At 58.4% G+C, this 23,887-nt stretch overlaps 8 protein-coding genes across 8 annotated transcripts; 3 read left to right on the plus strand and 5 right to left on the minus strand.

Moving 5' to 3' along the window:
• The first annotated feature begins 1,776 nt into the window (after positions 1-1,776).
• Positions 1,777-4,568, plus strand: BJ171DRAFT_525153 (uncharacterized protein). Its single transcript, XM_053112641.1, has 2 exons — positions 1,777-3,546; positions 3,848-4,568. Exons 1-2 carry the CDS (start codon positions 2,154-2,156, stop codon positions 4,378-4,380), a joined length of 1,926 nt encoding a protein of 641 aa, XP_052962533.1. The 5' UTR covers positions 1,777-2,153; the 3' UTR covers positions 4,381-4,568.
• A 746-nt stretch (positions 4,569-5,314) lies between these two features.
• On the minus strand, positions 5,315-6,049 carry BJ171DRAFT_635632 (uncharacterized protein; the record flags this gene model as incomplete). Its single annotated transcript, XM_053115694.1, has 2 exons — positions 5,315-5,771; positions 5,952-6,049. The coding sequence occupies 2 exons, from the start codon at positions 6,047-6,049 to the stop codon at positions 5,315-5,317; spliced, it is 555 nt and encodes a 184-aa protein (XP_052962534.1).
• A 192-nt stretch (positions 6,050-6,241) lies between these two features.
• On the plus strand, positions 6,242-9,794 carry BJ171DRAFT_525162 (uncharacterized protein). The gene has a single exon (XM_053112642.1). It carries the CDS (start codon positions 6,265-6,267, stop codon positions 9,679-9,681), a length of 3,417 nt encoding a protein of 1,138 aa, XP_052962535.1. The 5' UTR covers positions 6,242-6,264; the 3' UTR covers positions 9,682-9,794.
• Positions 9,795-11,127: 1,333 nt separating this feature from the next.
• BJ171DRAFT_478844 (uncharacterized protein) lies at positions 11,128-11,649 on the plus strand (the record flags this gene model as incomplete). The annotated part of the gene is made up of 2 exons (XM_053108917.1): positions 11,128-11,215; positions 11,333-11,649. The coding sequence occupies 2 exons, from the start codon at positions 11,128-11,130 to the stop codon at positions 11,647-11,649; spliced, it is 405 nt and encodes a 134-aa protein (XP_052962536.1).
• Positions 11,650-12,043: 394 nt separating this feature from the next.
• Positions 12,044-15,573, minus strand: BJ171DRAFT_251761 (uncharacterized protein). The gene is made up of 10 exons (XM_053106697.1): positions 15,168-15,573; positions 14,865-14,976; positions 14,623-14,782; positions 14,007-14,517; positions 13,288-13,850; positions 12,943-13,185; positions 12,718-12,799; positions 12,577-12,632; positions 12,386-12,472; positions 12,044-12,295 (listed from the first exon to the last, which is right to left on the minus strand). The coding sequence occupies exons 1-10, from the start codon at positions 15,556-15,558 to the stop codon at positions 12,161-12,163; spliced, it is 2,340 nt and encodes a 779-aa protein (XP_052962537.1). The 5' UTR covers positions 15,559-15,573; the 3' UTR covers positions 12,044-12,160.
• A 155-nt stretch (positions 15,574-15,728) lies between these two features.
• BJ171DRAFT_525173 (ATPase, V1 complex, subunit C) lies at positions 15,729-18,845 on the minus strand. Its single transcript, XM_053112643.1, has 10 exons — positions 18,492-18,845; positions 18,042-18,195; positions 17,713-17,807; positions 17,513-17,604; positions 17,289-17,387; positions 17,115-17,183; positions 16,785-16,877; positions 16,573-16,666; positions 16,243-16,380; positions 15,729-16,104 (listed from the first exon to the last, which is right to left on the minus strand). The coding sequence occupies exons 1-10, from the start codon at positions 18,636-18,638 to the stop codon at positions 15,925-15,927; spliced, it is 1,161 nt and encodes a 386-aa protein (XP_052962538.1). The 5' UTR covers positions 18,639-18,845; the 3' UTR covers positions 15,729-15,924.
• Positions 18,846-19,099: 254 nt separating this feature from the next.
• BJ171DRAFT_571629 (uncharacterized protein) lies at positions 19,100-20,539 on the minus strand (the record flags this gene model as incomplete). The annotated part of the gene is made up of 4 exons (XM_053113688.1): positions 19,100-19,359; positions 19,566-19,630; positions 19,844-19,913; positions 20,066-20,539. The coding sequence occupies 4 exons, from the start codon at positions 20,537-20,539 to the stop codon at positions 19,306-19,308; spliced, it is 663 nt and encodes a 220-aa protein (XP_052962539.1). The 3' UTR covers positions 19,100-19,305.
• Positions 20,540-21,133: 594 nt separating this feature from the next.
• BJ171DRAFT_429496 (amino acid/polyamine transporter I) lies at positions 21,134-23,345 on the minus strand (the record flags this gene model as incomplete). The annotated part of the gene is made up of 4 exons (XM_053107880.1): positions 21,134-21,742; positions 22,013-22,181; positions 22,305-22,839; positions 23,129-23,345. The coding sequence occupies 4 exons, from the start codon at positions 23,343-23,345 to the stop codon at positions 21,134-21,136; spliced, it is 1,530 nt and encodes a 509-aa protein (XP_052962540.1).
• Between the last annotated feature and the right edge of the window lie 542 nt (positions 23,346-23,887).

Raw genomic sequence — 23,887 nt, forward strand, 5'->3', positions numbered from 1 at the left:
AGGAGACGCAGCAACAGGCGGACAAGGACAGCGAGCAGCTCCGCGACTTGCTTCTGTTGCTGCTGTTGTTGCTGTTGCTGTTGGGCAGTGTCAGAGTCGCTGTCGGTGTGGCTTTTGCAAAGACATCCGCCGCTGCTCGTGGATGTTGTTCGCGATGCTGTTGGTCTCGACGGCCGGTCTGCTGGGTCGCAACAACGGACTGCAGACGAGCAAGACGGCGCCGTCTGGCCATTGGTGTGCGGTTGGAGGGTCCACCGCCGGTGGTGGCAGCAGCATCGATAGAGTCGCAGCATCGACAGCACCGACAGCAGGACCATCAGGCAGGACCACCAGGCAGGACCACCATCAGGCAGGACCATCTGGCAGGATCAACTGGCAGGATCAACTGGCAAACCGACCTGCGGACATAAGAGTGCAACCTGCGACGCGATTGGTGCAGCGCGCTGATTGGCCCGCGTCGGCCCAGGCGTGCGCAAATTTTCGCAGCCGAGGCACCCTTAAGGGTGCCTCGGCACACCCACCCGCGTGTCTGCGTCGCAGCGGCTCGATCCCTGTGGAGGGCACGGCCGATGCCGATGCCGATGCCGGTGTTGGTGCCGATGCCGATGACGGCGATGGTGTCGGTGTTGGTGTTGGTGGTGAAGGCGGTGTTGATGACATGTCGTGCCAACGTGGATAAGTGCCGCCGTCGATACAAATGTCACGATGCAAATGTCATGTCGCCGATACAATATCACGGCGCCAACACGATATCGCTGTCGATACCAGTGCGAATATCGCTGTTCCTGTGGCTCCTGCTCGGACCAAGCCCGCGCTCCACCACCAGCTCAGAACCACCCCCCAGAGGGCCCCTCTCGCGCTGGCCTGCAGATACGGGTGCAGAAGCACCCGTAATGCTTGCGCGGCCGCCGTCGGACGACCCGCGGACGACGCCGTCGCATCGCTCGAGCGGTGCAAGCAGCCGTCAGCCCTGGTCTGCTGGTACGGAAGACGTATCGGCTCGCATATCCGCTCGCATATCCGCTCGCATATCGGCCTGGCGCCCGTCAGCCCAGCGCATATCGATCTTGCGCCCTGTTCGTCCGGTCCGGGGGGGCGTATCGGTCCTGCATTACCCCCCTGCATTATCGCCCCACCACTGGTCCCCCTCTCTCCTCACCCATGCCCAGCCCGCGCTTTGGCTGAGTGTCCAAGTCCATCCGCTGTCTCCTGCATCTCTCCTGCAGCTGCCTCGCCGAGCATTGGCCAGTAACCTGCACCCCGTTTCTCCGAGCCCCGGCATCCCACACCCCGCACCCCGAAGCCGCTCGTGTGGGTGGACACCAGCGCACAGCTCGTGGGCAGATTCCGAGGCACCCCAGCTCAGTGGGGGGACAGGACGTCTCCAGCATCCATCTTTTGTCGCAAGAGGATGCATCCACCAGCCGCGACTCTGCGCGGCCGCCCAGCGTGTCCCCATGCCGACCTGGCTCTGCGCCCCAAATCCAATCTTGCTGCTTGGGCTGTGGAGCGGGAAAGGGGGTTGGTCAAATGACCCGCCAGCAGAACACCGCGCCGGCCCATTTCATCCCGAACGGCCACTCCCAGGCTGACCGGGGCTGTTTGCTGGGGTCGGTGCGGGCTCATGCATCCCACCAAGCAGGGGGCGACCCATCCGCCGCTGAGCACGCCTTTCCGCTATCGCTGCAGCACAGGCGGCCTATCCTGGACCCATGGGCGACACTGCGGCCGGCTCGTGCCGAAGCGGATCCACAATTTGCCATCCATCGCTCTCCCGCTTTCTTCCTGTCTTGCCTCCTGTCCCGCTTCCTGCCTCGCTCGTTCCCTGCACCGCTTTCACTCCACCCTCGGCGCTATCCACTTGCCGAGGGTATTGTCATCCGGGACTGACTGGCATTTTGTTCCACTTGCCGGTCTCGATCCAGCCCAGTTGCCCCATATGCGTGCTCAGTAGTAATACATGTTCGCTGTCGAGTGTCCTTGGAATCAGTGCTCAGCGGGCATGGCCTTGCCTCAATCAGACTCGGCCTGGATCACATCCCATTGCATCCCTTCAATTCCGGCGGGCTGCTAGATGCGCTCCCCCCCTCCCTCACCATCGGATTCTGCCATCGCTGCCCTGCAAACTTTAGCCAGAGCGCAAGCGGGTCCAGATGAAGCCATTTCTGTCCCAGATCACTTCATATCCATCCTTCGAGGACCCGGCCAAGCATATCGCGTTCGAACCGCCGCGCTTTCTCACGGCCGGTCAAAGTCTCTCGAGCAGCAGCCATGTCGAAACCATCAGCGCGGCCTGCATCGAGCAAAGACTTGACGGCCTGCCGCTCGAGATCTGCGAGACCATCTTCGTGTATGCTTCCAACCCGCAGCTGGCTCATGTCTGCCGACGCTTCCGCCGCATCTCGCAGTCGGCCTGGATCCGAGCACGCTTTCTTCTCCAAAAGTATCCGACGAGCGCGCTCGCAAAATGCTGGGGCTATCCGTTCATGCGTGCCCTTGGCGACAGGCCCTGTCGGTGCGGAGACCGTAAAGTTCAAGCAGCCGGGCTCGCTCGCATCCACCCACGCCTTGGCGGCAGTTTGCTCAAACCAGATGTGTGCCCTCTGGAACAGCACCAGATCAAGGTGTGCTCGTATCTGATCGACTTGGGTGCCGGCGTCGACCGAGGCGGACAGCAGTGTCTCCGGCATGCTGTCGCTGATGGACACATGTGCCTACTCGACTTTTTCCTATCGCTCGGGATCGACCCGGATGTGCAACTCCTTCCCAAGATGACGATCGCAAAGCGCGTCCTGGGGGTGCTCAAGCCCCAGTCCCGCTCTTTGGTTGTGGACGAGGCCGACCCTGCGGTGGACGACGCTGGCCCGGCTATGGAAGCGGCATTCACTCCCCAATTCGGCACAGCTGGTCCAGCAGCCTCGGTACAGATCGTGGTCGAGGTTCAGGAGGGCCCAGGACCGAGCGCCTCTCATCCTCCACAACCACTGCCATTACCTCTGCCACCGCCACTGCTGCTGCCCGCACCGACACAGGTCGCCTTGCCTGCCGCTCCTTTGGCCCGGAATTCACGACGCAGGCCGATGAAAAATACCCTTTTGATCCAGGCCGTACAGAGCCGGAATGTCCCACTTGTTCGCAAACTTGCATCCAAACGGCATGTCATCCACAGATGCACGCTGACTCGGCCCCAGCCGACCGCCACGCAGGACACTGCTGCTCCGTCAGCCAGCACCTGGGCCGATCCTACCTCGACACTGATGCACAACCCGGCATCGCTCGAATCACCCAAGCCAGACTTGCGCATTCGGGTCTCTCAAATCCACCCGCTGGCTCTGTCCGAGGCTCTCGATGTGGCTCTGATGGCGAGAAGTATCCAGATTGCCGAAATTCTCGTGTCTGAAGGTGCTCGAGCCACAAGCCGGACAGTCCAGAAGCTCATCCGACGAGGCACGGCATGGCGTCTCACCCTTGGAGTACGCGAGCGGTATTCCGGAGCCCTGGTGCTGGCGATTCAAACTCTGCCGGATTCTGAGTTTCGACGGCTAGGTAGGTCACGGGAGTATGTAGGAGTCTGTGTCGGTGCGTAGAACGCATGTGAGAGCGTGGAAGAGTGCAAGAATATGTGAGCATCGATATGTGGCTGATACGCATAGGGATGTCATCCGCTCGGTTGCATCGATGGCAAGGAGTCCACTGCCATCCAAGCAGCCAGGCGCTAGAGGCCTGGCTGTGATGCATTGCTTCGACAACCCTGCCGTCCTAGCGCATTAATCTATCTGGACCGGACGTCTCTCAAAACGTGTTGGCTGAACAATTCGATCGACGCACCCATGTACCCCCATCACAGAGGGATTCTTGATGCGGTCGTGCGCTGAGATTGGGGCAGTCTCGGCCGTAAAGGCCTGTGTCGACCGCGGCGGCGATGTCAACGTCTGGGACGGCATCCCGCTCTACACAAGCATCTATAACGGCAACCTCGAAGTCAATCGATATCTGTTGAGCGTCAACGCCACCACCGACTACTTTGACTGGCGACAAAAGCTGTTTTGTCTGACCCTCATGAGCATCGAGGCCTTTGCCATCGCGCTGTTTCTCATCCTGGCATTTATCTGGATCACAGGCGTCGTCTGCAGCCTCGGTCAATGGGTTGGCGTCACCCCCGCAACCGGAAATCGCCTCCTGAGCGGGTGGGGCGGTGATCCCGGCACAACCATGGCCGAGCTCACCGCCATGGCAACACCGTCGGCGCTGGCTCTTATTCTGATGTACCGTCTGGCGCCCTTCCATCGGATGTGCATCGGATTTGTGTGCACCTGTCGCGAGGACCGGCGCCGGAAGATCATGCGACGACGAAACATGACCACTCCAACGATAGAATAGAATCAAAGGGCCGACTCTGGGCACATGGCCACTTTGTTTTTGGTTTGCTTTTTTTTTTTTTCTTCTTCTTCTTCTTCTTCTTCCCAAAACACAGAGCCATAAGCTGTTCCGATCTCGATTTCGTGCTGGGGGATTGCGCATTCTAACGGCGTTATGAGACAGAGATCTATTGTGTGTGCCTGATGAGCAAGTGCTTCCAGTGGACCACTCCTGCTTCAGAATACAGTTGATGCAAACGAAGGGGGCGACCAGCTTATTGCTCAACGGCGGAGGCTGCCGAGGTCTTTGGGTTGGTTTCATACGGATCCGTTGGACGCAGGCGGTCGTCGGTTCTGCTGTCAAAGTTGGAATGGGACGGCGCCACGTGTCTGGATCTGGGGGGCGGCAGATGGATGCACTATGAAAAAATTTCTTGTTAATAAAATGAGCGAGAACGAAAAAACGCGCTCTCGGAGCCACCTCGGTCGGCGAGAAGAGCAGTCTCTGGCGAGAGACCAGCGAGGGAAGGCGAGAAGCCTCTCGCCGTCACACACACACACACACTTTGCAAGGGAGTCAACCACCTCCCATCGACCATCCCAAGAGGGATGGCAACCCCGAAGTGGACTGCCCAGAATATGGGCGACCCGGCATCCACTGTCGACATACTCAAGGAACAGTGCGAGATACTTACAGTCTATCCAGAAAGAAACGGGACAGTCACTTTCTGGCTTCAGATGTCTGAAACCCGCTGACTGACTGTAGAACCCAGTGAGCAAGCCGTGAGATTGCACTCCTGTCTTCGTTGGCAATCGAGTGGTTATGGTTGGTTTTGGAAGCACAGTCTTGGATGCACTTGGTCGATCTCCTGTGGCGATGATCGACTTGTATTGATGTGTCGATGTGGGAGTGTGTTGAACTCGTTCACCGAGCACACATGGATCTTGGAGACGGATCAGTCTGGTGGGCGTCTCTGGTGGTGGTGGAACTGCTCAAAGTACTTGGCAAACCTGAGTCTCCTGGGACTGGATGCGTATCCCTTCCCCTGCTTCCACGAGGCATTTCCAAAGGCAATCACCACTTCGGTCTCCTTTGGTGCCTGGTCGATGACTTGCTTGCACATCTCGTGGACGGTGCGCTGTCGCTTGCTGTGGAGATCGAGTCGCTTGAATCGCCGTCGCCGGGTCAGGCTGAAGTACAGCTGTTTCTCCAGCATGTCTCCAGTGAACACATGGCGAATGTATTGCAGGAAGGGATCCAACCCGGGGATCTTGGGACTTGGTGTGGTGCTCATCCATTCCTGCAGACCAAGGATCTTGTGGGTGCTCTGGATCCACTTGGTCGCCTGGGTGGTGTCTTTCGCTTGTGGGGAGCCATCTGGCGAGAAAATAGCGACGATGGCTGGTTCTGCCCTTGGGAAAGAAAAATTTTCCTCAAAACCAGCGCATTTTTGGGCTGGCAGAGATACTGCGCAGTGGCGTCCTTGATTCAGATCCAGAAACGCATCGCTCGCTCAATCAGTCGTGGGAAGACATCTTGTCAAGGTGAGTCTTGCCTGATAGCCAAACGATCATGTCATCTCGCTGACACACAGCCACGCTTGACTAAGTTTCCAACCAGAGAGATTCAGATGGTGGTGGTTCTTGTCCGCAATCGGAGTGGAGCTTCCAACAATGATACAATTGGTCATTCCTCCACACCAATTGCCCACCACCACCGTCAATCGGCTCAAGGTGATACCAAATGCCGTCAACCGACCATGGCCGGATTCCAACTTTGCTGCGTCACATACAACGTGACTTTCAGGTGACCGAGATGAGCAGCCGCGAGGGGCCGGATAAAATTGATAGTGTTGGTTTCCAGCGCTAGTCTCCTCCTCCTCCTCACCACCACGTCATTCGCCCGATGGGGTCTTCAGCAGAATCGTTCTTTACCCGGCTGCTTGAGGACCAGCCCGACCGCCAGAGCGGCGTCGCCGTGGTCCTGGGCATCTGCAAGATGGTCGCCGAGGGCAAAGAGAGCTGTGGCCTCCCCCAGCGCAAGCTCCCATGCATGCTGCTCCTGGCGACGCTGGAAACGAAGCAGTATGTCCTCGACTTTACGGCCTCCAGCATCCACAGCGGTGCCGCCAAGGAAAAGACGGCGCAGAAATGGGCGTCGCTGGAGAGCAAGTCGATCGACCTGCTCGGCGAAATCCGCTTCCCGATTCCGGCCGCCAAGCTCATCCAGCTGTGGTCCGAGTCAGGCGTCTCGCTCGAGCAAGAGGGGCCGGGCCTGCTCGATCTCGCTGGAACCCAGCTCGCCAACTACCTCCAGATGGTCAATATGGTCTGGGCCAGCCCAGCCTCGCTCGAGGAATCGTGGGTCATCAGCATGTACACCCAGCTCGCTCGGATGCAGGCCGTCAAGCGGGTCGTCAACATTGCCGGAGACTGGATCCCGCTCTCCATCTCCAAGATATGCTCGGCCAGAGACAAGTTTGATGTCTCGCTGCTGACCTCGACGCCTTCGCCGCTGCAGCTGACGCCGTACGACCAGCTCTCGGTCGCCTTTGAGGACCGCACCCGTCGCGAGCTCCAGGAGCATGTGTCGCAGACGGCCCTGTCGATCATGCAGCTCCAATCGGGCTACGACCGCAAGCTTGGGGAGGCCGACTCTCAGATCGAGTGCCTGAAGCTCGAAAACAAGCAACAAAAGGACCTGATCGAGCAAATCGTGCGACGAAACTCCAAGACCCTTGAGGAGCGGCAGCAGCAGATCAAGACGCTGGAGCAGGCTCTTACGGAAGCCCGGTCAAAAGCGATGCCGATATCGGCTCGCGGCGCATGGGAAAACGACACCGTTGATCTCGAAAGCGGGCTCGGTTTGCCGCTGGTGTCCAGTTCCGGTCCCAGCTCCAGCTCCAGCTCCAGTTTCAGCTCCAGTTTCGGCTCCAGCTTTGAGCACGAACGGGTCCGCCGGGCTGCAGCAGTCTCGCTCTTTGGCGATGCATCTCCAGCTAGGCAAGATGCCTGCCTGGATTCGCCGCCTCTGTCGAGCCTCGATCGCCATCTTCTCTCAAAGGAGATGGACAAGAGCACGCGCATCAAGAACCTGGCTCGGCTGGTCGAGCAGGCTTTGCTGGAGCTCGAGCAAGAAGAACACGCCGAGATGGGCCTTGGGCTCGAGGACGGTTTGAACAAGCTACTGCTGACGCACGACCCGCCCGAGAAACGAGAAGCCTCAACGGCCGACGTCTTCCACATCACCCATCTCGAGAGCCAGATCAAGCACCTGATCGAGGCTTACAAAAAGCGCGCGGCAAACCTCAAGCAACGAGCACGAATTCACGCCATCAAGACGGCCGAGGAAGATCCCATTCCCGTGCCCGTCCCGATCCCGGTTGTCGCCGCCACCGCCACCACCACATCAAACCGACGGCGCAAGAACAAAAGGGTGCCTCAAAACAGCAACCCAAATAGTGCAGCTTCAGCCGCAGCGACAGCGACAGTGCCCTCGCTGGGGTCGTCTGAATCAGCTGATGCGACACAGTCCACATCGCTGCCTACTGCAGCCGCATCGTCGGCGCAATATGAAGCATCGCTCCGGAACTGTAGCCTCGTCAAGAAGATAGAGGAAGAGTGTCGGCGTACGTACACCAAGAAGATCGAGAACCAACGCGACGAACTCAACCGCTCCGAGCAGCGCATCAAGGAGATGACGGGCACAATCGCAAAACTCAAGACACAGGCGGCCGAGAGCGAGTCCAGCCTGGTGACCTTGAAGCAGCGCTACAAGGAGATCCTTTCGCTGATTCTACGACACCCCGAATTTGGCTCCTACCGACCGGAGAAGATGCCCCAGCCAGCCAGCAGCGATTGGATCATCGACTTGCTTTCGAGCACGGACGCAGATGTTGATCTCGCCCAGGTGCGGGCTGATCTCGAGTATGCCACCGAGTTTGGTAGTCGTGCCCAGATACAGCAAGAGAACAACGCCCTCAAGCACAAGATCCAAGAGCATCAGGACCACATCGACCGCATCAGGGAGACAGCAACGACCAAGCAATCGGAAAACGACGCCCTGCGAGCGGAGCTAGCGGCAAAGTCCGACAGACTCGCACAGGTATCTCGCGAGCATGCGACGGCAGTCCAGGAGCTCGAGACGGCATCGCACGAGCTGGTGTCAAGATGCAAGGAGCAGTCCGCCTTGTCGGAAGCCCTGGCGAGCCGTTCGGCCGAGCTCGATGCAGCAAATCGCGCGATTGAAGAAGAACAAACTGGCTCGGCTGAACTGGCGCAGGAGAACGCACAACTACAGAGCAAGTCTGACGAACTCACAGCCGAGATTGCCGTGCATCAAAAGACCATCGACAGCCTCGAGGCAGAGCTGGTACGCTGCAAAGGCGAGACTCTAGCCCTTCAGCGACTCGTGGACGAGTCACAAGAGTATATCAGCCAGCTGCAGCACGAGATTGTTCACTTGCAGGCGCAACAACGGCCAACAGGAGCAGGGTCCACAGGGTTGCCGGAGGAGGCATGCTCAGTCGAAGCCGCGGATCTGCTCGAAGACCGGACCAATCGAATCTTGTCGCAGGTGTTTTCTGAGATGGCCGAGATCCTCAAGAGCCGGCTGGCAGACAAGCCGACACATGCTATAGCACCTCCGATCCGGTCACCGGCGCCCATCCATAACATCAGACCGAGCCATGCCGCAGTCCAGCGCGCGGAAGTAGCCCCTGCTCGGCGCGGAGGCAATGACATGCTGCTGACCGAGCCGTTTGTGTCGCCCGCCCCTGGTTACCCGATAGCCAGCCCTCCCACAGGCGTTCCCGGGTTCGTGCCCCACTATCCCGTGGGTCTGCCGTATCTCCCGCCGTCTCCAAGCATTGTGAAGCTTCCCTTTGACCATGGCAACGACTTTGAGTCCTCCGAGATGATCAACCAATTCAATCACGCCGTCCGAAGCCACCCATGGCACAGCCCGGCAATGATGCGGATGGACGCAATGGCTGGCTGGTGGGAGCCTCAAGGCTATCCCCAGCTGCCGCCACACTCGCCGATGCCGCCGCGGACGCACACGCTTCCGCACGGACAGCTGCTGGACCGGCAGTTGCCCGTTGCGGCTCCTGCTGCAGACACAGAAGTGGCTGTCGCTCAAGCACGCTCAACTCACGGCAACGCCAATGACTCGATGCCGGACACAATCGACAGCCACATGGCCGGAGCCGCAAGCGACGAGACAGAGAGCGAAGGAGACAGCATAATAATTGACTGCGGGAGCGCCAATGTTGTAGACGATGTTGTGTCGGCCGCTGCATCGAGCCGTCGCTATGGTGTCTGAGCTATTCGACCATACAGAGCCGCTTGTGGGACGCTGGATGGCCTGCTCCCTATTATTTTTGGTACTTTTGGTGCATCAATAGACAACGACGCCGCGAGCTGCGTGCCCGACAAGGCGAGAGCATGGCTCTCTACCGAAGTGTGATTGCCTCGATGGACGGATAGACGGATGGATGGCGGATGACTGGTACCAGCGGCGGCGCTTGTTGGTCAATTGCGCATCTTGGAGATCGACGACAGCAAAAAGTGGGTGCGTGGACCAGCAGTCGAACCTGGGTCTTGCCCCGGACAGGTCACATGTTCTAACCGTTGAACTACCCAACACCCGGGGTTTTGACCATTGATCGAATATTTTGTTACCCAATGTTATCGCGCGCTGGCCATGACCATTCGCCACACATCCGACTTTCGCACCGCCGCATTGCGATGCTACGACCTCATCCATGGCTTGCGTAAGGTTGCCTCCATATTCAGTGTGTCCAAGAGCACCATCCATCGCTGGCACTCCGAGACCAGCGCAGCGGCAAGGCAAGGGCTATGCATCCAGCCCTCGGAGGCAGCGGTTTGCTCGGTACTTTGAGCAATTCGAGCACCACCGACGCCGTCCCAATCACCCTCACGGAAGCGTCAAGGTGGCCTCAACGAACGAGTTCAACACCTCGCAAGTGTGCTCCAAGTGCCTGGAGCCAGTTCGGTTGGAAGGACTCGATGCGCCCAGTGTTGCGAATTCCCACTTTGTCAGGAGCTGCAAGAATCCCAGCTGCCGGACAGTGTGGAATCGCGACGTCAATGCGGCGCGCAACATGATCACAGTGTGCAAGTCGATTGTGGAGACCGGAGGGCGACCGGTGGTCTTCACTCGGAGGCTGCCAAAGTGATCTGTTTTATTCCTTATGGCTTTGCTTGACACAAGCACATCACATACTACATGTTCATGGAAACGGCTGTGTTATCCCGTTTTTTTTTTTCTGAATAAAGTGTAAACCATCCAGCGCACCCAAACCACAACCCCCAACCCGACTATTTATCAATACCTGGAGCCGACCAGCTATCCACACAACGCAGCCATGGTTCGGATGATGAATACACCCGCGACGCACATTGCAGCCATTCCGGAAAACAGGGGTGTGTATCCAGGACCAGAAGTCAACGACAGCCCGACTCAAACCTGGGCGACCCGTTTCGAGATATGCATTGTAATAGTGCGGCATCCACATTCCGACCTATCCGACTCGGCAACATCGACAACGCCAGCCGCAGACACAAGCCCACACCGTCGACAACCGGCATGATCCGCGGCGCTGGCCCAGGGGGAACCCGGCTGGCGTCCTTGGCGCTCCGCGAACGAACGAGTGGGCAAGGGGGGTCGTCGTTTTCCTCAGCGCCGTCCCAACGATCATCGGCCTTCGCCCCTGTCTCCCAAACCCTCTCCCGATTCTGCTGCCTCATGGATCCGCATGCCCTCCCGGCCCTGGCCCTCGTTGCGGGCTGCCTCGGGCTGACTGCGGCTGCCCCGCTCCACAAGCGAGACCCGAGTGAGTTGCCGACTTGCAACAGGAACCCACCAGCTCCGCTCATGTTGTATCCCCTTTGCCGACCCACCCTGATATCGGCGCTGACGGTTGCCTCCACTCCGCCCCTTTGTTCCGCAGCGGGCAACGCCATCGGAAACGTATCCATATTCGTTGTCGGCCTCATCATCGTCATCTGTTTGATCATCGTCCGCCTGAGACTCGGTAGCGTCGGGTTCCTCCGAACCCCTCACGACCAAACGAACCTGACCAGCATCGCCCTCCAGTACACCAACAGGGCCGAAGCAGGAGCCGCTCCTCCCGCCGAGGCAGCCGAAAACCTTCCGGCATATGAATCGCCAGAAGCCTCGCCTCCGTATGCAGAACAGGCCGAGGCCGAGCCTGCTCCTGCCTATGATGATAACCCGACCGCCGAGCCAGCACCTCCCTATGTCTGACCGTTCTGCGAGCCTCGACACTCTATGCAACCCATAATTATGCCCGTTTCTATGAGCAGCACAATCAAATGTTGCATGTTGCGGCTGTCGGCGTAGATGACAGTCCTGCCGAATCGTCTCGTTGGCGCTGCCTCTGTTTCAAGCGAATGCAGCACTGCGACCTCCGAATCTCCAGAGCCCTTGCTCCAATTCGATCAACAGCCGGCTGCACCGTCGTCACCGCTGCTATCGCCCCTGCTGCCCCTGCTACCCTTCCTTTCCCCTCCCTCGCGGGATGTATAATATGCTGGTCACAGCCGGTCGATGCTCGTGATAATACACTTCCCCGGCCCTGCGGGGTCCGGATTGTGATCCATCGACGACAATCGCTCGCTCAGATCCGAATCTATGCAGATTCGCATTTCCCCCGAGTAAATGTGGATGCGAGCGTGTGTTCGGGGATAGTGATATTGGTCTCGGCCGCCGACGATCAAGCAGCAGACACACCAATACCCGCCCGGCTCACAGAGTATCACTTCATATAGGTCTCGCGGATGCGGCTGCGGAGCAGCAGCCGATTGACGAGCTTGGTCCAGTTTCCGAGCGCCCGCACCGCCTTTTGCTCTGCCTGCTTTCGGTCCTTGGCAATTGTGATTTCTCGATATGCCTGAAAGAAAGCCGATGGGTCGGTTACCGGGCCTGGGTCGCACTCGTGGGACAATCCAGTCACCAGCAAGCGCCATCGGCTGGGCCCTACCTCGAGCAATATCTCTTGGTACTCCTCGGCGACAACGATTCCCTGATACACTGGCGTGGATTTACCCTTGTTGAATTCGAATCCGGTCTGGCCAGCAGGAAGAGCTCGTCAGCTGGTAGCGCGGGGACTGGTTTTTGGCTTCATTGTTGCCCAAATGGCTCGGCCCAAGCTCCAGGTTGGAAGCGACTTACCACAGCGTTTGCATAGTCGATATTGAGCTTCTGCGCGACTTTACCAAGCCCAGACACTAGGATCACATACGATAAGCACCAGGGATCGGTGGCCGTGAGAGCAGCCATGCATTGCCCATCTGTAGCTCAGTCGTTGCGTACCTTTGATGTGGACGCCACCAATCGGTACCATGCTTTCGTGCAGGATTTCAATATTGCCGAATTGGTTCTTTGGAATTATTCCCTGCCATAAGGTGCATCTTAGTAAGTGCTCCCGATAGATACACCGGCCGGTATTGCAGTGACGCCAGACCCGGCGTGCCAGCGATCGCGACTGTCGCTGGCAGCTGCCAGAGTGCATCGTGCCGCTAGAGACTCTCCTCTTACATCCTCGATAATAGGGGGCTTGTACAGCTCCGTCTGCCAAATGCCAAAGAGCCCAATCTTGGAGCTGTCGATCAGGACATCGCCCTGCTCATCGTCTAAAAGCCGCAGCTCGCGATTGCTGGCTTCGTGCTCGATATCGCGCCTCCGCTGGATCGACGCTTGTCTCACAGGTACGATCTTGGCCGGCTTCTCATCCGGCTTGATTGACCTTCCACGGCGGAGCCAGCCATTGACCGAAAGAGCCTGGGAACATCCCAACAAGAAAGGGGATTTGTTATACCGATGCTGGATGTCCACTCGGGCACATCGCCCGATCCCTCGACTGCCCGTCTTTGCCCGTCTTACCTCTTGCACATTTCGTCGCGGGTACACCGGCTCGCCCTTGTACTGGCCGATCATGTTCTCTTTGCCAGCAGGCCAGATCACTTCGTTGCGTTTGCAATGCCTCTCCAGGGCAAAGAGAGGGTGGTTGTTGAATCCGGCAAGCCTCGTCGGCATCTTCTCGGACCGCAACTGCTCCCGGAAGAACTGTTCTTCGCGGGCGTCTTTGTCGGTGTCTCGCTCCGACATGGACAAGAGCCACAGCGCCCGATTCCACCATTCTTCGCCTTCGAGGCCAGCAGGAAGTCGGTTGCGTGATGTCTGAGCACCCCAGGCGGGTGCATATCTGCGAGTAACATCTTTGCACTCGCGCAGAGGGCCATACGCAACAATGTACGAGAGCTGTAGTTGCAGGGGCTTGTTTGGTCCTGGAGCCATATCCAGTGGTCGGTCGACCATGCCCTTGTTCGGATCAACCGGAATCCATTCATCGCAATGCGGCGAATGGACCTCGCACCAGAGCGTAAGGGGATATGGCACCATGATGAAGCGATCGTCATCGAACGGGATCTCTCCAGCGTCCTTAGCTGTCCGGATATCCAGGTACAAAATGAAGGTTTAGCAGCCGAGCATCCATCAGCATGAGGATCACAGATCACAAATACGGCCGATTCGGTTCTTGCCGGCGACTATCGCCGCCCATTCCGGACCCATGCCAACCAGGCTGCTACCTCGGTCCTCACCTGAGTTGGTTTTGCGCCGCTTCGTTGGACGCCGATCCGAGGCTGGGGCGGTGACGCTACCCTCGACGTCGTTCGGATTGCTGCCGCCCGGATTGTTGTCGGGAGATTCATCAGCCTTCCGCATGCGGCCAAGCTCGCCCGAGAACGACAGGGGTATGGGATGGAGCGAGACGGCTAATCGAGCGTCCAAACCAATGCCCCGCATGGCGGCGACAAACAGAATTGCTGAAACTTCTGGCGACAGCGCCGTCTTGGAGCCTTCCTGCGATGGCGGTCGACTCAGAAACCGACCGAATTTCTCCATTACCGAGCCCACGCCTGACGGAGGCGCTTCGTCAGGGTCGAACGAGGGTTTGATGTCGCGCTTCCACCATATGGCCAGGAGCCGGAGATAGTGGATCAGATACCGATGGTTGGCCACATTCTGTTGACCGCTGATGCCGGAGGCGCGGCTGGAGAGTCTCGTCAGAGATTCTGCGATCTGTCGTGGTATCGCCGAGCGAGCGACGTTCTGCGGACGAGGCTGCCGTTAAGACCACATTGAGGCACTGTCCAGGATGCAAGATGGGCGATCTGACCGTTGATATGCATCCGCCCGCATCTGCTACCGACTCACTTGCAGCTCGGGGTCGTGGCACCAAATGTTTCGATTGCTACCGCAGATCAGAAGACAGAGCAAATGGGCTTTGTGCATCGCCATGCGCAGATCTCTGTCTTCCTTCGTGATGCCTTTGGTTTTGGGCGAGGCCCGCTGTTGCTTCCGGGCATCCTTGTCGCTGCAGACGATACGACGTCAGGAAGCTGAGGCCGTAGTACACACAGATACAGCATGAGGGCTGCATGTTGCAGAATGCTTACAGAAACGCTTTGAGCTTGGGAATGGCGATCTCTAAAGGACCAGAGGACGAGCTGGTGCCGAGCAGGTCCGAGCCAGAGCCTGTATGCCCTGCATCATCATGGGACGCAACCGCTTGTCGTCCAGCACGAACCACGACCAAATGCTTCTGATTAGACTACAAGCCCATTCGCCTGCAGTCCAGTCGCAAGCCAGCATCCCATAGCCGTTTGTATATCTATCATCCTGTCCACTCTCCCGAGTCGCCGGATCGTCAAAGGCCAGGTTGTTCCGGGTTCGGCTGGAGAGCGGGTCGCTGAACGTACCATGGACCACATCGATCTGCATCCATTCCTCTTCGTCTTCGTCATCGTCGTCGTCGTCGCCCTCGTCAAAATTGAGGCCGGAAGAAGACGACACAGGCCCCGTGGCATCGCCAGGATTGACATGCCCAAGAGTGCCAGGGGAGAGGATACAGGCTGGCGTATAGGGCTCGTTTGTTACTCCGTATTCCGAGGAGAACAGACGGCCGGGACCAGGCAGCGGCGATGATGATGACGGTGCCGACGGCCCAGATGGCTTGCTGTTGTTGGCGCTCATGTTGGCACGATCGGCGGATGAGCAGCGAGCGGTTCCGGCGTCTGGGCGAGCCTGATATCCTACCAGCGCTGCGCAGTCCTGGCCATGGCGGCTTCCTGATGCCGTGGGCCGCTCCATGTTCTGCGAACGACCGTGGCACAGCGAGACGGAGGGATACAACGCACCCAAGCCAAACGGGATATCCATGGCCGCATTGCGATTGTGGGGACCCGGTGTCTTCACTCGGAGACAACCGAGGCGATCCCTCGGATCTATAGACGCAGGAGATCACAGACCACGCTGTCTCGTTTCTCTTGGGTGGAGTGTACCACATGTTGTATTTGCGCCGAACGCACATCGCAGAACTGACCACACCAATCGATGGCGGCGATGCCCTTTGATTCCCGGCCCAACTGGCTTCGAATGAAATGCACCGCCATTATCGCCGGGCTGAGATCCGTCTCACCGGGGCCGTGCGGGCAGATCAGTGGCCATGACCGTGGCCTAGACGATTGCATTCACCGGGAACAGGACCACAGGCGAATAATCCTTATCGCCGAGCAGGAGCTGCAAGTTCTCCTCCACATGCTCGTCAATGCTGCCCTTCGAGTTGGCGGCACCACCCAGGTTGGAGTAGAGCTGGTTGATCAAGTCACGGACCTTGCGGTCCTGCTTGGGCTTGGCCTGAGGTTCCATCAGCGATGCAAAAAGCAAATCAGCAGTCCGAACAATACACGCAGCTGTTTGCAACGGCATAGCTCCACGACTCGTCGCCTGCGCTGGAATGGCTCGTCGGTAGTTCGGCGAACCACCGCTTCGTACCTTGACGATCATAACCTGGAAATCGGGTGGGAGGCCGTATCGCAAGACCGACTCGACGCAGGCGCGGATAACCTTGATATGGAGCCAGGATGCATAGACCTCTCCAAAGTTGGTTTTGCAGAGGCGCAGGACTTGCGACTGCCAAAGTGAGCGTGTTGCCAGGGATTAGAATGCGAGGACCGCACAAAGTTATGGGCTCTGCAGAGCTCTTGCATTCGTAAGGCTCTCTGGGCCGGTGTCCATTTCATCGTGGGGTAATGGAGGGCACCATCGGCCCAGTCAGCCCTGCACGCTGCTCCTGTCGCCGCTGTGTCTCTCGGCCCTACGTACCCATAGCCCCTTCTCGGACGCGCCAATCTCGGCCAGTTCCTTCTTGTCCTTGGCCATTTGAGACTCATCCCACTTGAAGTCTCGTACAATGAACCTGGAAAGTGACGCCACCGAAATCAGCACTCTTCCGATCAGTAGAGCGCAGCAGGTTGACAGACTCTCGCGCTGCGGCGATCTCCCGCCCCGTTCTGCTACACCGCAGGCTACGTTACTTGAACTCTCGCGCCTTGAGAGTATAGTCGTCGACGATTCGTTTGAAGAGCGTCACTGTGTAAATGATGTATTCGTCGTCCTCGGTGATCTTTCTGCAGCGAGAACAATAATGGGGCAGTGTCAGTTCGGGGACTATTGGGATGACTCTGACGACGGATTGTCGCGCACCAAGCGCCAGCCGCTCACTAAAGACGATGGGCATGGTGGCCATAACAGAGAAACGCGGCATCGGGCCAGAGATGCCTCGATGCCGGACGATTGTTCCTCACGACACCGCACGATCATCAACAACGCCTCGAGACTGCTGTTGCCGAGGCGGGCACACTCACTGCGTCGATCGTGGCACGACCATTTGGGTCAGGCTTTCGTAGTTGTTCAGCCAGTCGCGCTCTGACTGCCTGTAAATCAAGAGCGTGAGTGCAGGTTGATGCTGTGCAAACATAACTTGAGCGGGCTGTGTAATGGGTCGCTGTTTCCGGCACAACCAATCGCATGCCGCTTACTTTGGAACAGCCACGAGCAGCGTGGTCAGGTACTCCGAATCGAGGACAAAGTGCTCCTTCTTGACAACGTCGTTCAGGCTGCGAACCGAGAGGTTTCCACTGTGGAGCGACCATCCAACATAACCGACGCAAACCAAAGTTGTTAATGATCGGTGCTCTCTTCGCCTTGTTTAGACCATCAGTCGGCGAACAGCGCAGCGGCTGGCGACAAACGATAGACATACACTTGTTTGCGCTGAAGTCCTTGAAGCTGGCCCTTTACGGTTGCGTAATTCTGCATTTTGTTCTTCATCAAGGTGTCGATGGAGGTCACCTCCTGCCAGGAGCATCGTACCGGGTAGAGTTTACCAAAGGCCGGGCTGGTCAGTAAGCTTCTGGGCACGACAGAGGATACAAATGCGAGGCACGGGTCGTCGAGTCGCACCTGAGTGATCAGGTCCGTAAGCTCGCGCAGGGACTTGTCGGTGCGGTACTTCATGGCGTTCCACTGGAAGCCCCTGAGATAGTTGTCGATGCTCTCTGTGCCGCAGACCAGTTACCGAAACAGGGGGCATCAGCGCAAGATGCCAACGAACGCATCGCCTCTGGTGTCCCACTGAGAGAAACAGGCGTCGACAGGGCTCCAACGCTGCCGAGCGCGTCCTGCATCCAACCATTCCTCCCGGGCACCAAGGATATGCTCATCAACCCAGGAATCTACGCCTCGCTGGCCTCGTGCCATCGGCGACTGGCGCTCAGCCCCATCGAACTTACTGTCCGTGACAGAGAGATTCGACCTCCACTGTTCGACGTCGTTGTTCAGCAGCGACTTCATGTTGTCGGAAAGCTTGCAGGCAATTGATTCAAAGTTGCTGTCGAGCTTGCTGAGGTCATCGCTGAGGACGACCAGCGTATCGAGTGTGCCGACCTGGTCGGAGCGATACGATCAGCAGCGAGTCAGCCCGAGCCGATTCGAGAATCCAACCTCGCGATGCCAGTCTTTGGAGGGCCAGCCCGAGGAACGAGTCATACCGACTCGCTGCAGCCCGCTGGGCGCACATGTGCTTCAAACCAACGCCTGCATTCGCTACGCTCCGCTCTCCCAAGACGGTCGACTCTTGCGTCATCCGCTTCATCCTCATATGTATCGGGCCGCTCGCGACTGAGCAACAGCCGATCCGGGACTCTGCTGCCGCTGCCCCGCACACCACACACAGAGCCCACCTTGAATTCAGGCAGATTGACCGCAAAGACTTCGGCGTAATCGCCGCCCCGCGAGGCGATCTTTGCCTTGAGTTTGTTCACGGCATCGATCTTCTTTGGGTCTGCGGGCGCAGAGACGATGTAGAACGTGCCGCTATTCTCGGACATGGGTCAGGTGTCAGGCGAAACTCGGCGGCGATGGACGGGTCGCGAGGAAATAGGTATTGGCGCTGGTCGGAGGGGGCGGTGGGCGACTTGCAGCAATCGGCGGCGAGTCCGGGTAGGTGTGAGCTCGGCGACAGCAGTCCAGGGGCAGGGCTGAGCGGTTGGTGACAAAAGACGAAGGACAGGACTTTCGGGGTGCGGGTTTTGACGCGCGGGGAAGCCTGACCGGGAGGGCTCGGCGACTCGTCCCGGATACACCCTTGGGATGCGACTGCCGATCCGCTCGGCGATCGGGATGATGGACATTCCCACATGAGTCGAAGGGCTCATGCTCGTCCGACAGGCCATGGCTCTGGTACATTCCAGGCACACCTGTCTCCGGCGCATTTGCCACAGCGCGATGCCCTCTGTGTACCCGTTCGGATCTCCCCGAGCGAAAGCGAGCGGTGAACTTGAGCGCAGTATTCGTGGCATATCGACTGCCGGAGGGTGCGATGTGCTCAAAGCACTCGATATCGTGTTATCCAACAAGGCTCCGGCTCCATCAAACGACAAACGACAAGCGGCAGGAACAGGCTCGATTCAGGGGCCGTGCACGCCCAGATCTCGCTCGTTCATGCAATGTGCCTCGCTGGAAGGCCTCTGGCCAAGATCGAACGGCCCCGAACATCTAATGCGCATTCTCAACAGCGGTCTCGTCCGACTTTTCTGTCTCGGTCTTTGGCTGGTGGGGATGGGAGCAGCACGAGTTGAAGATTGAGGATTCGACAATCCATTCACGACAGCATCAACCAAAATCGTGGGACGGGCAAGCCATAGCAATTAGGAGAGGAGGCAAAGGCGGCACTCGGAGGGCAGCCACAGGGCAAGCAAGCATGGTGCACCAAAAGCCCGACAGATGCAATCTCTCCATCCAGGCCCATTTCCTACCTGCTTGTTTGTTGTGGCGGCCTGGCCAAAACGCTCCTCACGCTTGCGCTTCTTCTCCTCCTCCTCTGTAGACATTCGAGGTGTCGTTCCGTAGCATTTTGAACATGTCTGGTCAGATCAGCTGCATGCAGATCGCAGTCGCAGTCACAGTCCAGCGGGCAGAGACAATCCCATCGAATCGAATCGGTAGCCGGGCGCACACAAGCCCAGCTTCAACTGCCGGGCTCTACGGCGATGCACACTGAGGGGGCATTCAGCTGCGGACAGATCGAGCATACCAGTAGACGGCTTAGGCTTGCTCGTCTCCAGCCCAAAGCGCTCTCGTCGCTTGGCAACAGCGGGATCGACCTGAAGCCATACAGGGAACGAGGGTCAGTTTGCGGTGAGCAGAGCTTTGATCTCGGTCGAGAGAGCCGAACCGCTGTATCTTGAGCCTCGTTTCGGCAGGCCTATGTACGAGCGATCGGCTTCTGGGCAAAGTTCTGTGCGGGGAGGCTTGCCTGCTTGGTCTTCCTGCCCTTGGCTGGCTCCTCGACTGTGCCAAAGCGAGCTTGTCGCTGAAGCTTCTTGTCGGTGTCATCTTGGCTCAAGGCAGCTTTCTTCTCTGTGCTCGGTGCCTTCTGATCTGGCTGCTTCTTCTGGGCCGGCTCGCTGCCAAATCGAGCCTCTCGGGCCTTTTTTTTGTCGACAAAGGTGGTTGGGGCCTGAACTCCAAAGCGCTCCTGGCGAAGCTTCAGCTTCTCCTGGTCGGTCAACGCCGATGCGGAGGCCGCCTCGGGCTTGGCGGAGGGCACGGCCGGGGCCGGCTCGTCCTTGACGTCGGCAGTCATTGGCGATGCGGTGTTTGTGGGTACGGGTGGCAGGATTCCCTGCAGGCGATCAGATCGATGCAGAGGCGGCGGCCAGGGCAAGCGAGCCAGGCCCGTCGCGCCATACCGGACGCTGCCGATCACAGCGCGTCCGGCGATGCCCATCGCAGCACCTCAATCACAGATGCGGTCCGCTGGGACAAGGTCCGCATCTGTGGTGGTGGAGAGTCCATGCATCGGATAGAATGTGTATTCGGGATCCAGAGGGGGCAGCCATCGGTACCGAACCGGGGCGGGTCATTTCGTTTTATGGATGCAGTATCGTCTATTGTCATCACATTGCTTTCACCGTCGCAGTCACCATAGCTGTGGAATCACAATCATCACGACTGCGCTTGCATATTGTCTTGCTTTGATTGCCGCAAGTAGCAAAGGGCATATCAAAGCTGAGGGCTTCATGTTTCACTTGCGAGATCCTCCATGGGCACCTGTTCCTGGTAGCCCTTTGTCCTCATGAACCATCGTCGAATCCACGAGACATGCTCGGGAGCGCCAGGATGAGCCTCATCTGATCGTGCTGAGACGCCGATGTACTGGATGTCGCCGCCTGGGCACCCCAGGCGGGTGCCGAAGACTCGGTAGAGCCCGTCGCCGATGCCTAAAGGGGTTGACAGTCCGCCGGTCAATAAACCAGTCAGGGGCCGTGAGCGACCCGTTTGGTTCGTCCGTTCGCCGCAGTGTGGAAAGAAGATGGAGCCGTTAGAGTGTGTTGCCAGGGCCAGGACATGTGTTGTATACGACTCGGGGTACGGGTAGCCCCACACAGATGATCGCAGCGACGGTGCAGTACTTACGTTCCCACGTCATACCGAGTACTTCGCCGGCATACCAAATCGGCACGCCGCTCGCAAAGAATAGAAATGCCGCCAGGGCTTCCTTGGGTGCCTCCATGACACTGAATACGATCAGGAACAGTGTGCTGGCACAAAAGATCACTGGGACAATGATCCAAACCCGGAACGGGCGCTCCAAGTTGGGCGCACGGTACCGCAGCAGCAGCAAACCAAGGACCGCCAGCAGATAGAATGTCCAAGCAATCATCGAATAGAATGTCACCAGAGACGTGAACGAGCCCACGCTGACAAAGAAGACGGAGATGAGGCCTTGGATAACCAACGCATTCAGCGGTGTCTTGAAGCGAGGATGCACTTGTGCAAAGACCGGCGGTATATCCCCATGCTTCGCAGAGGCCATAAGCACCCGTGCACTTGTGAAGACGGAGCCGTTGGCAGCGCCAAAGGTCGATCCGATGACGATGATGGGGATGATGATTCCGCCGACATGGCCAAACACGTTTTTACCAAAGTCCTGATAAAGCAGAGGACATCAATTTGGCGATGGTCAGCGCAAACAACGATGAAAGCACGACCGACGTCGGGTTCAGCCATGGAGCAAGGGCAGCAAGAAAGACAAACTGCTCAGGACCCAGTGAATATCGTGAGCGCGCCGCTTCATGATATGACGGCATCAGATGATCACACAATCAGCACCAATTCATCGAAGCCCACAGTCTGGCCAGCCTAGCCAGCCTAGCCAGCTAGCCTCGACCGGCCGACTGTCTCGCTCGCTGATTCATACCATAGCAACTGACGCAGATTTGACAATCACATCTTCGGGAAGGACGGCGTAGTAGGCCAGATTTGTCAAGAGGTAGCACACCATGATGATCAAGGGCCCTGCTATCGTGGCCTGCGGCAGGGTACGGGTTGGGTTTCGCAACTCCCCAGTGACGATGTTGAGGTTGTTCCTGCGTTGGCAATGCCCCGGGTCCACATCAGCATCAAGAGTGGCAAGGCTACCGATGATGCACAGGAAAGAGGCAGCTTCGAACGTCTGGCCAGACACACACAGTACCCAAGCCGCTGCTTACCAGCCATCGTACGCCCACAGGGCCGAATAGAGTGCCAACGCATAGTCACCCGGGTTTGTGGAGCTCCCTTGGAACGGCTCGCGGTCATAGTTGTGGCTCTTGGAGGCGCCCTCGGCCAGGATCACGCAGCCGATGCCTCCGATAACCAACAGACTGACCAGCTTCAAGGACGTAAAGATGTTTTGGACCCAGGTGCCCAGGCGAGTCGATAGGCAGTTCAGCAACGTCAGGACGGCGATGCACAGAGCGGCAATCAGCCGAGTGAGCCACACCGGGGCTACACCCCCGGGGTGTCCATAGTATATCAGTCGGACGACATACTCGGCAAAGATCATAGTGATGATGGCGATCGAGCCCGGGCGGGTGCACACCACCCCGGTCCAGGAGAACAGAAACGCGGGCAGGGTGCCATAGGCCTTGAGCAGATAGGGGTGTTCGCCGCCCGATATCGGGTACATGGTGCCAAGCTCGGCATAGCACAGCGAACCCGTCAGTGCCAGCAGGCCCGCGATGAGCCAGACAGAAAGAGCGGCGCCTGGGGTGGAGTTTCGTTAACGAAAGAGTCAGCGATCGAGTTCATGCACACTGGGCAGCCCTGGCGGTTGAGACGACGACCTGGTCGACATAAACCTCGCCGGCGGCTCGATCGTCCCCATCGCAGACCCTTGAATGCTCTTCCAGTGCCGAGAAAGGCTGCTCCCACTGCATCCATAACTTGGACAGTCCTCGATATCCCTTGGATGTCCTCTGCTGTCCTCGATTGCGCTCGATTGTGCTCGATGGACCCCTGGCCCTCGACGAAAAAGTGGACGTTGTTCACATACCGACGCTTTCTGTGTAGCCCAGGACCGGTCCAGGACTCGCAAAGATTCCGCTGCCGATGGACATGCCTATGATGATGGACAGGCCCTCGAACAGCCCCATGTTGGTTTCCAGGTCTTGGTCGTCCTTTGACAGTGAGATGGAGAGAGGGAAGGACTGCGACAGGGGAGTAAAGTCGAACGACGAGCTGGCCGCCTTGGCTATTGTCGGGTGCTCCATGTCGTCCAAGTCGTCGTCGTCGTCGAAAGGCGTGGACGGCACCGGAAAGCGCCCCGTCCTGGATCCTGCTGCGTTGCCTTCGAGGTCGCTTCCTGTCGACACATCAGACTCGAATGATGGGCGGATCGCGCTCGAAGACGCCTGGGTCCTGTATAGGCTCTGGCCGGCGGTGCTCTCCATGAGGGGTGCTGGCGGACGGCCAAAAGGCAGAAGGGACGGAGCGGAAGGGCACTTGGTGGAGGGGAGGTGTGCCGGGGGTGGGGCCAGGACCGAGACTCTTGGCTGCTTTGGTTGACGATGGCCGATCGATGGAGAGAAAGGCTTGGGGAGCCAAAAGTCGCACGCTCGACAGAGAGTTTGTGGCAGCGCCGCCGCACACCTTCCGCCCACATCGCCTTTGGCCCCTTTCGCTTTGCTTGGCTGCCATCCGGACCAGCCCACCAGCACCTCCGCCTGCCCATGAAGCCGTCGCAGCCGTCCGCGGCCCATCCAGAGGCCCATCCAGAGGCCCACCCAGAAGCACATTCGGTGGGAAACAGCAA

Source organism: Polychytrium aggregatum, assembly GCF_025602895.1.
Source record: "Polychytrium aggregatum strain JEL109 chromosome Unknown BJ171scaffold_57, whole genome shotgun sequence".
NCBI classification, from domain to species: domain Eukaryota; kingdom Fungi; phylum Chytridiomycota; class Chytridiomycetes; order Polychytriales; genus Polychytrium; species Polychytrium aggregatum.

What these genes read in the sequence shown, in the direction of transcription:
- BJ171DRAFT_251761 (XM_053106697.1), bottom strand. Translation starts at nt 15,558, where the DNA reads ATGGAGCGGCCCACGGCATCAGGAAGCCGCCATGGCCAGGACTGCGCA. An exon ending in GCGGCGCAAAACCAACTCAG is followed by an intron (nt 13,851 to 14,006) that starts GTGAGGACCGAG and finishes ATATCCGGACAG; the next exon opens with CTAAGGACGCTGGAGAGATC. An exon ending in CGCGACGAAATGTGCAAGAG is followed by an intron (nt 13,186 to 13,287) that starts GTAAGACGGGCA and finishes GGATGTTCCCAG; the next exon opens with GCTCTTTCGGTCAATGGCTG.
- BJ171DRAFT_525153 (XM_053112641.1), top strand. Translation starts at nt 2,154, where the DNA reads ATGAAGCCATTTCTGTCCCAGATCACTTCATATCCATCCTTCGAGGAC. An exon ending in TTCTGAGTTTCGACGGCTAG is followed by an intron (nt 3,547 to 3,847) that starts GTAGGTCACGGG and finishes CCCCCATCACAG; the next exon opens with AGGGATTCTTGATGCGGTCG.
- BJ171DRAFT_525173 (XM_053112643.1), bottom strand. Translation starts at nt 18,638, where the DNA reads ATGTCCGAGAATAGCGGCACGTTCTACATCGTCTCTGCGCCCGCAGAC. An exon ending in CTCAAGGCGCGAGAGTTCAA is followed by an intron (nt 16,667 to 16,784) that starts GTAACGTAGCCT and finishes GTCACTTTCCAG; the next exon opens with GTTCATTGTACGAGACTTCA. An exon ending in TCCAGGTTATGATCGTCAAG is followed by an intron (nt 16,105 to 16,242) that starts GTACGAAGCGGT and finishes ATGGAACCTCAG; the next exon opens with GCCAAGCCCAAGCAGGACCG.
- BJ171DRAFT_525162 (XM_053112642.1), top strand. Translation starts at nt 6,265, where the DNA reads ATGGGGTCTTCAGCAGAATCGTTCTTTACCCGGCTGCTTGAGGACCAG.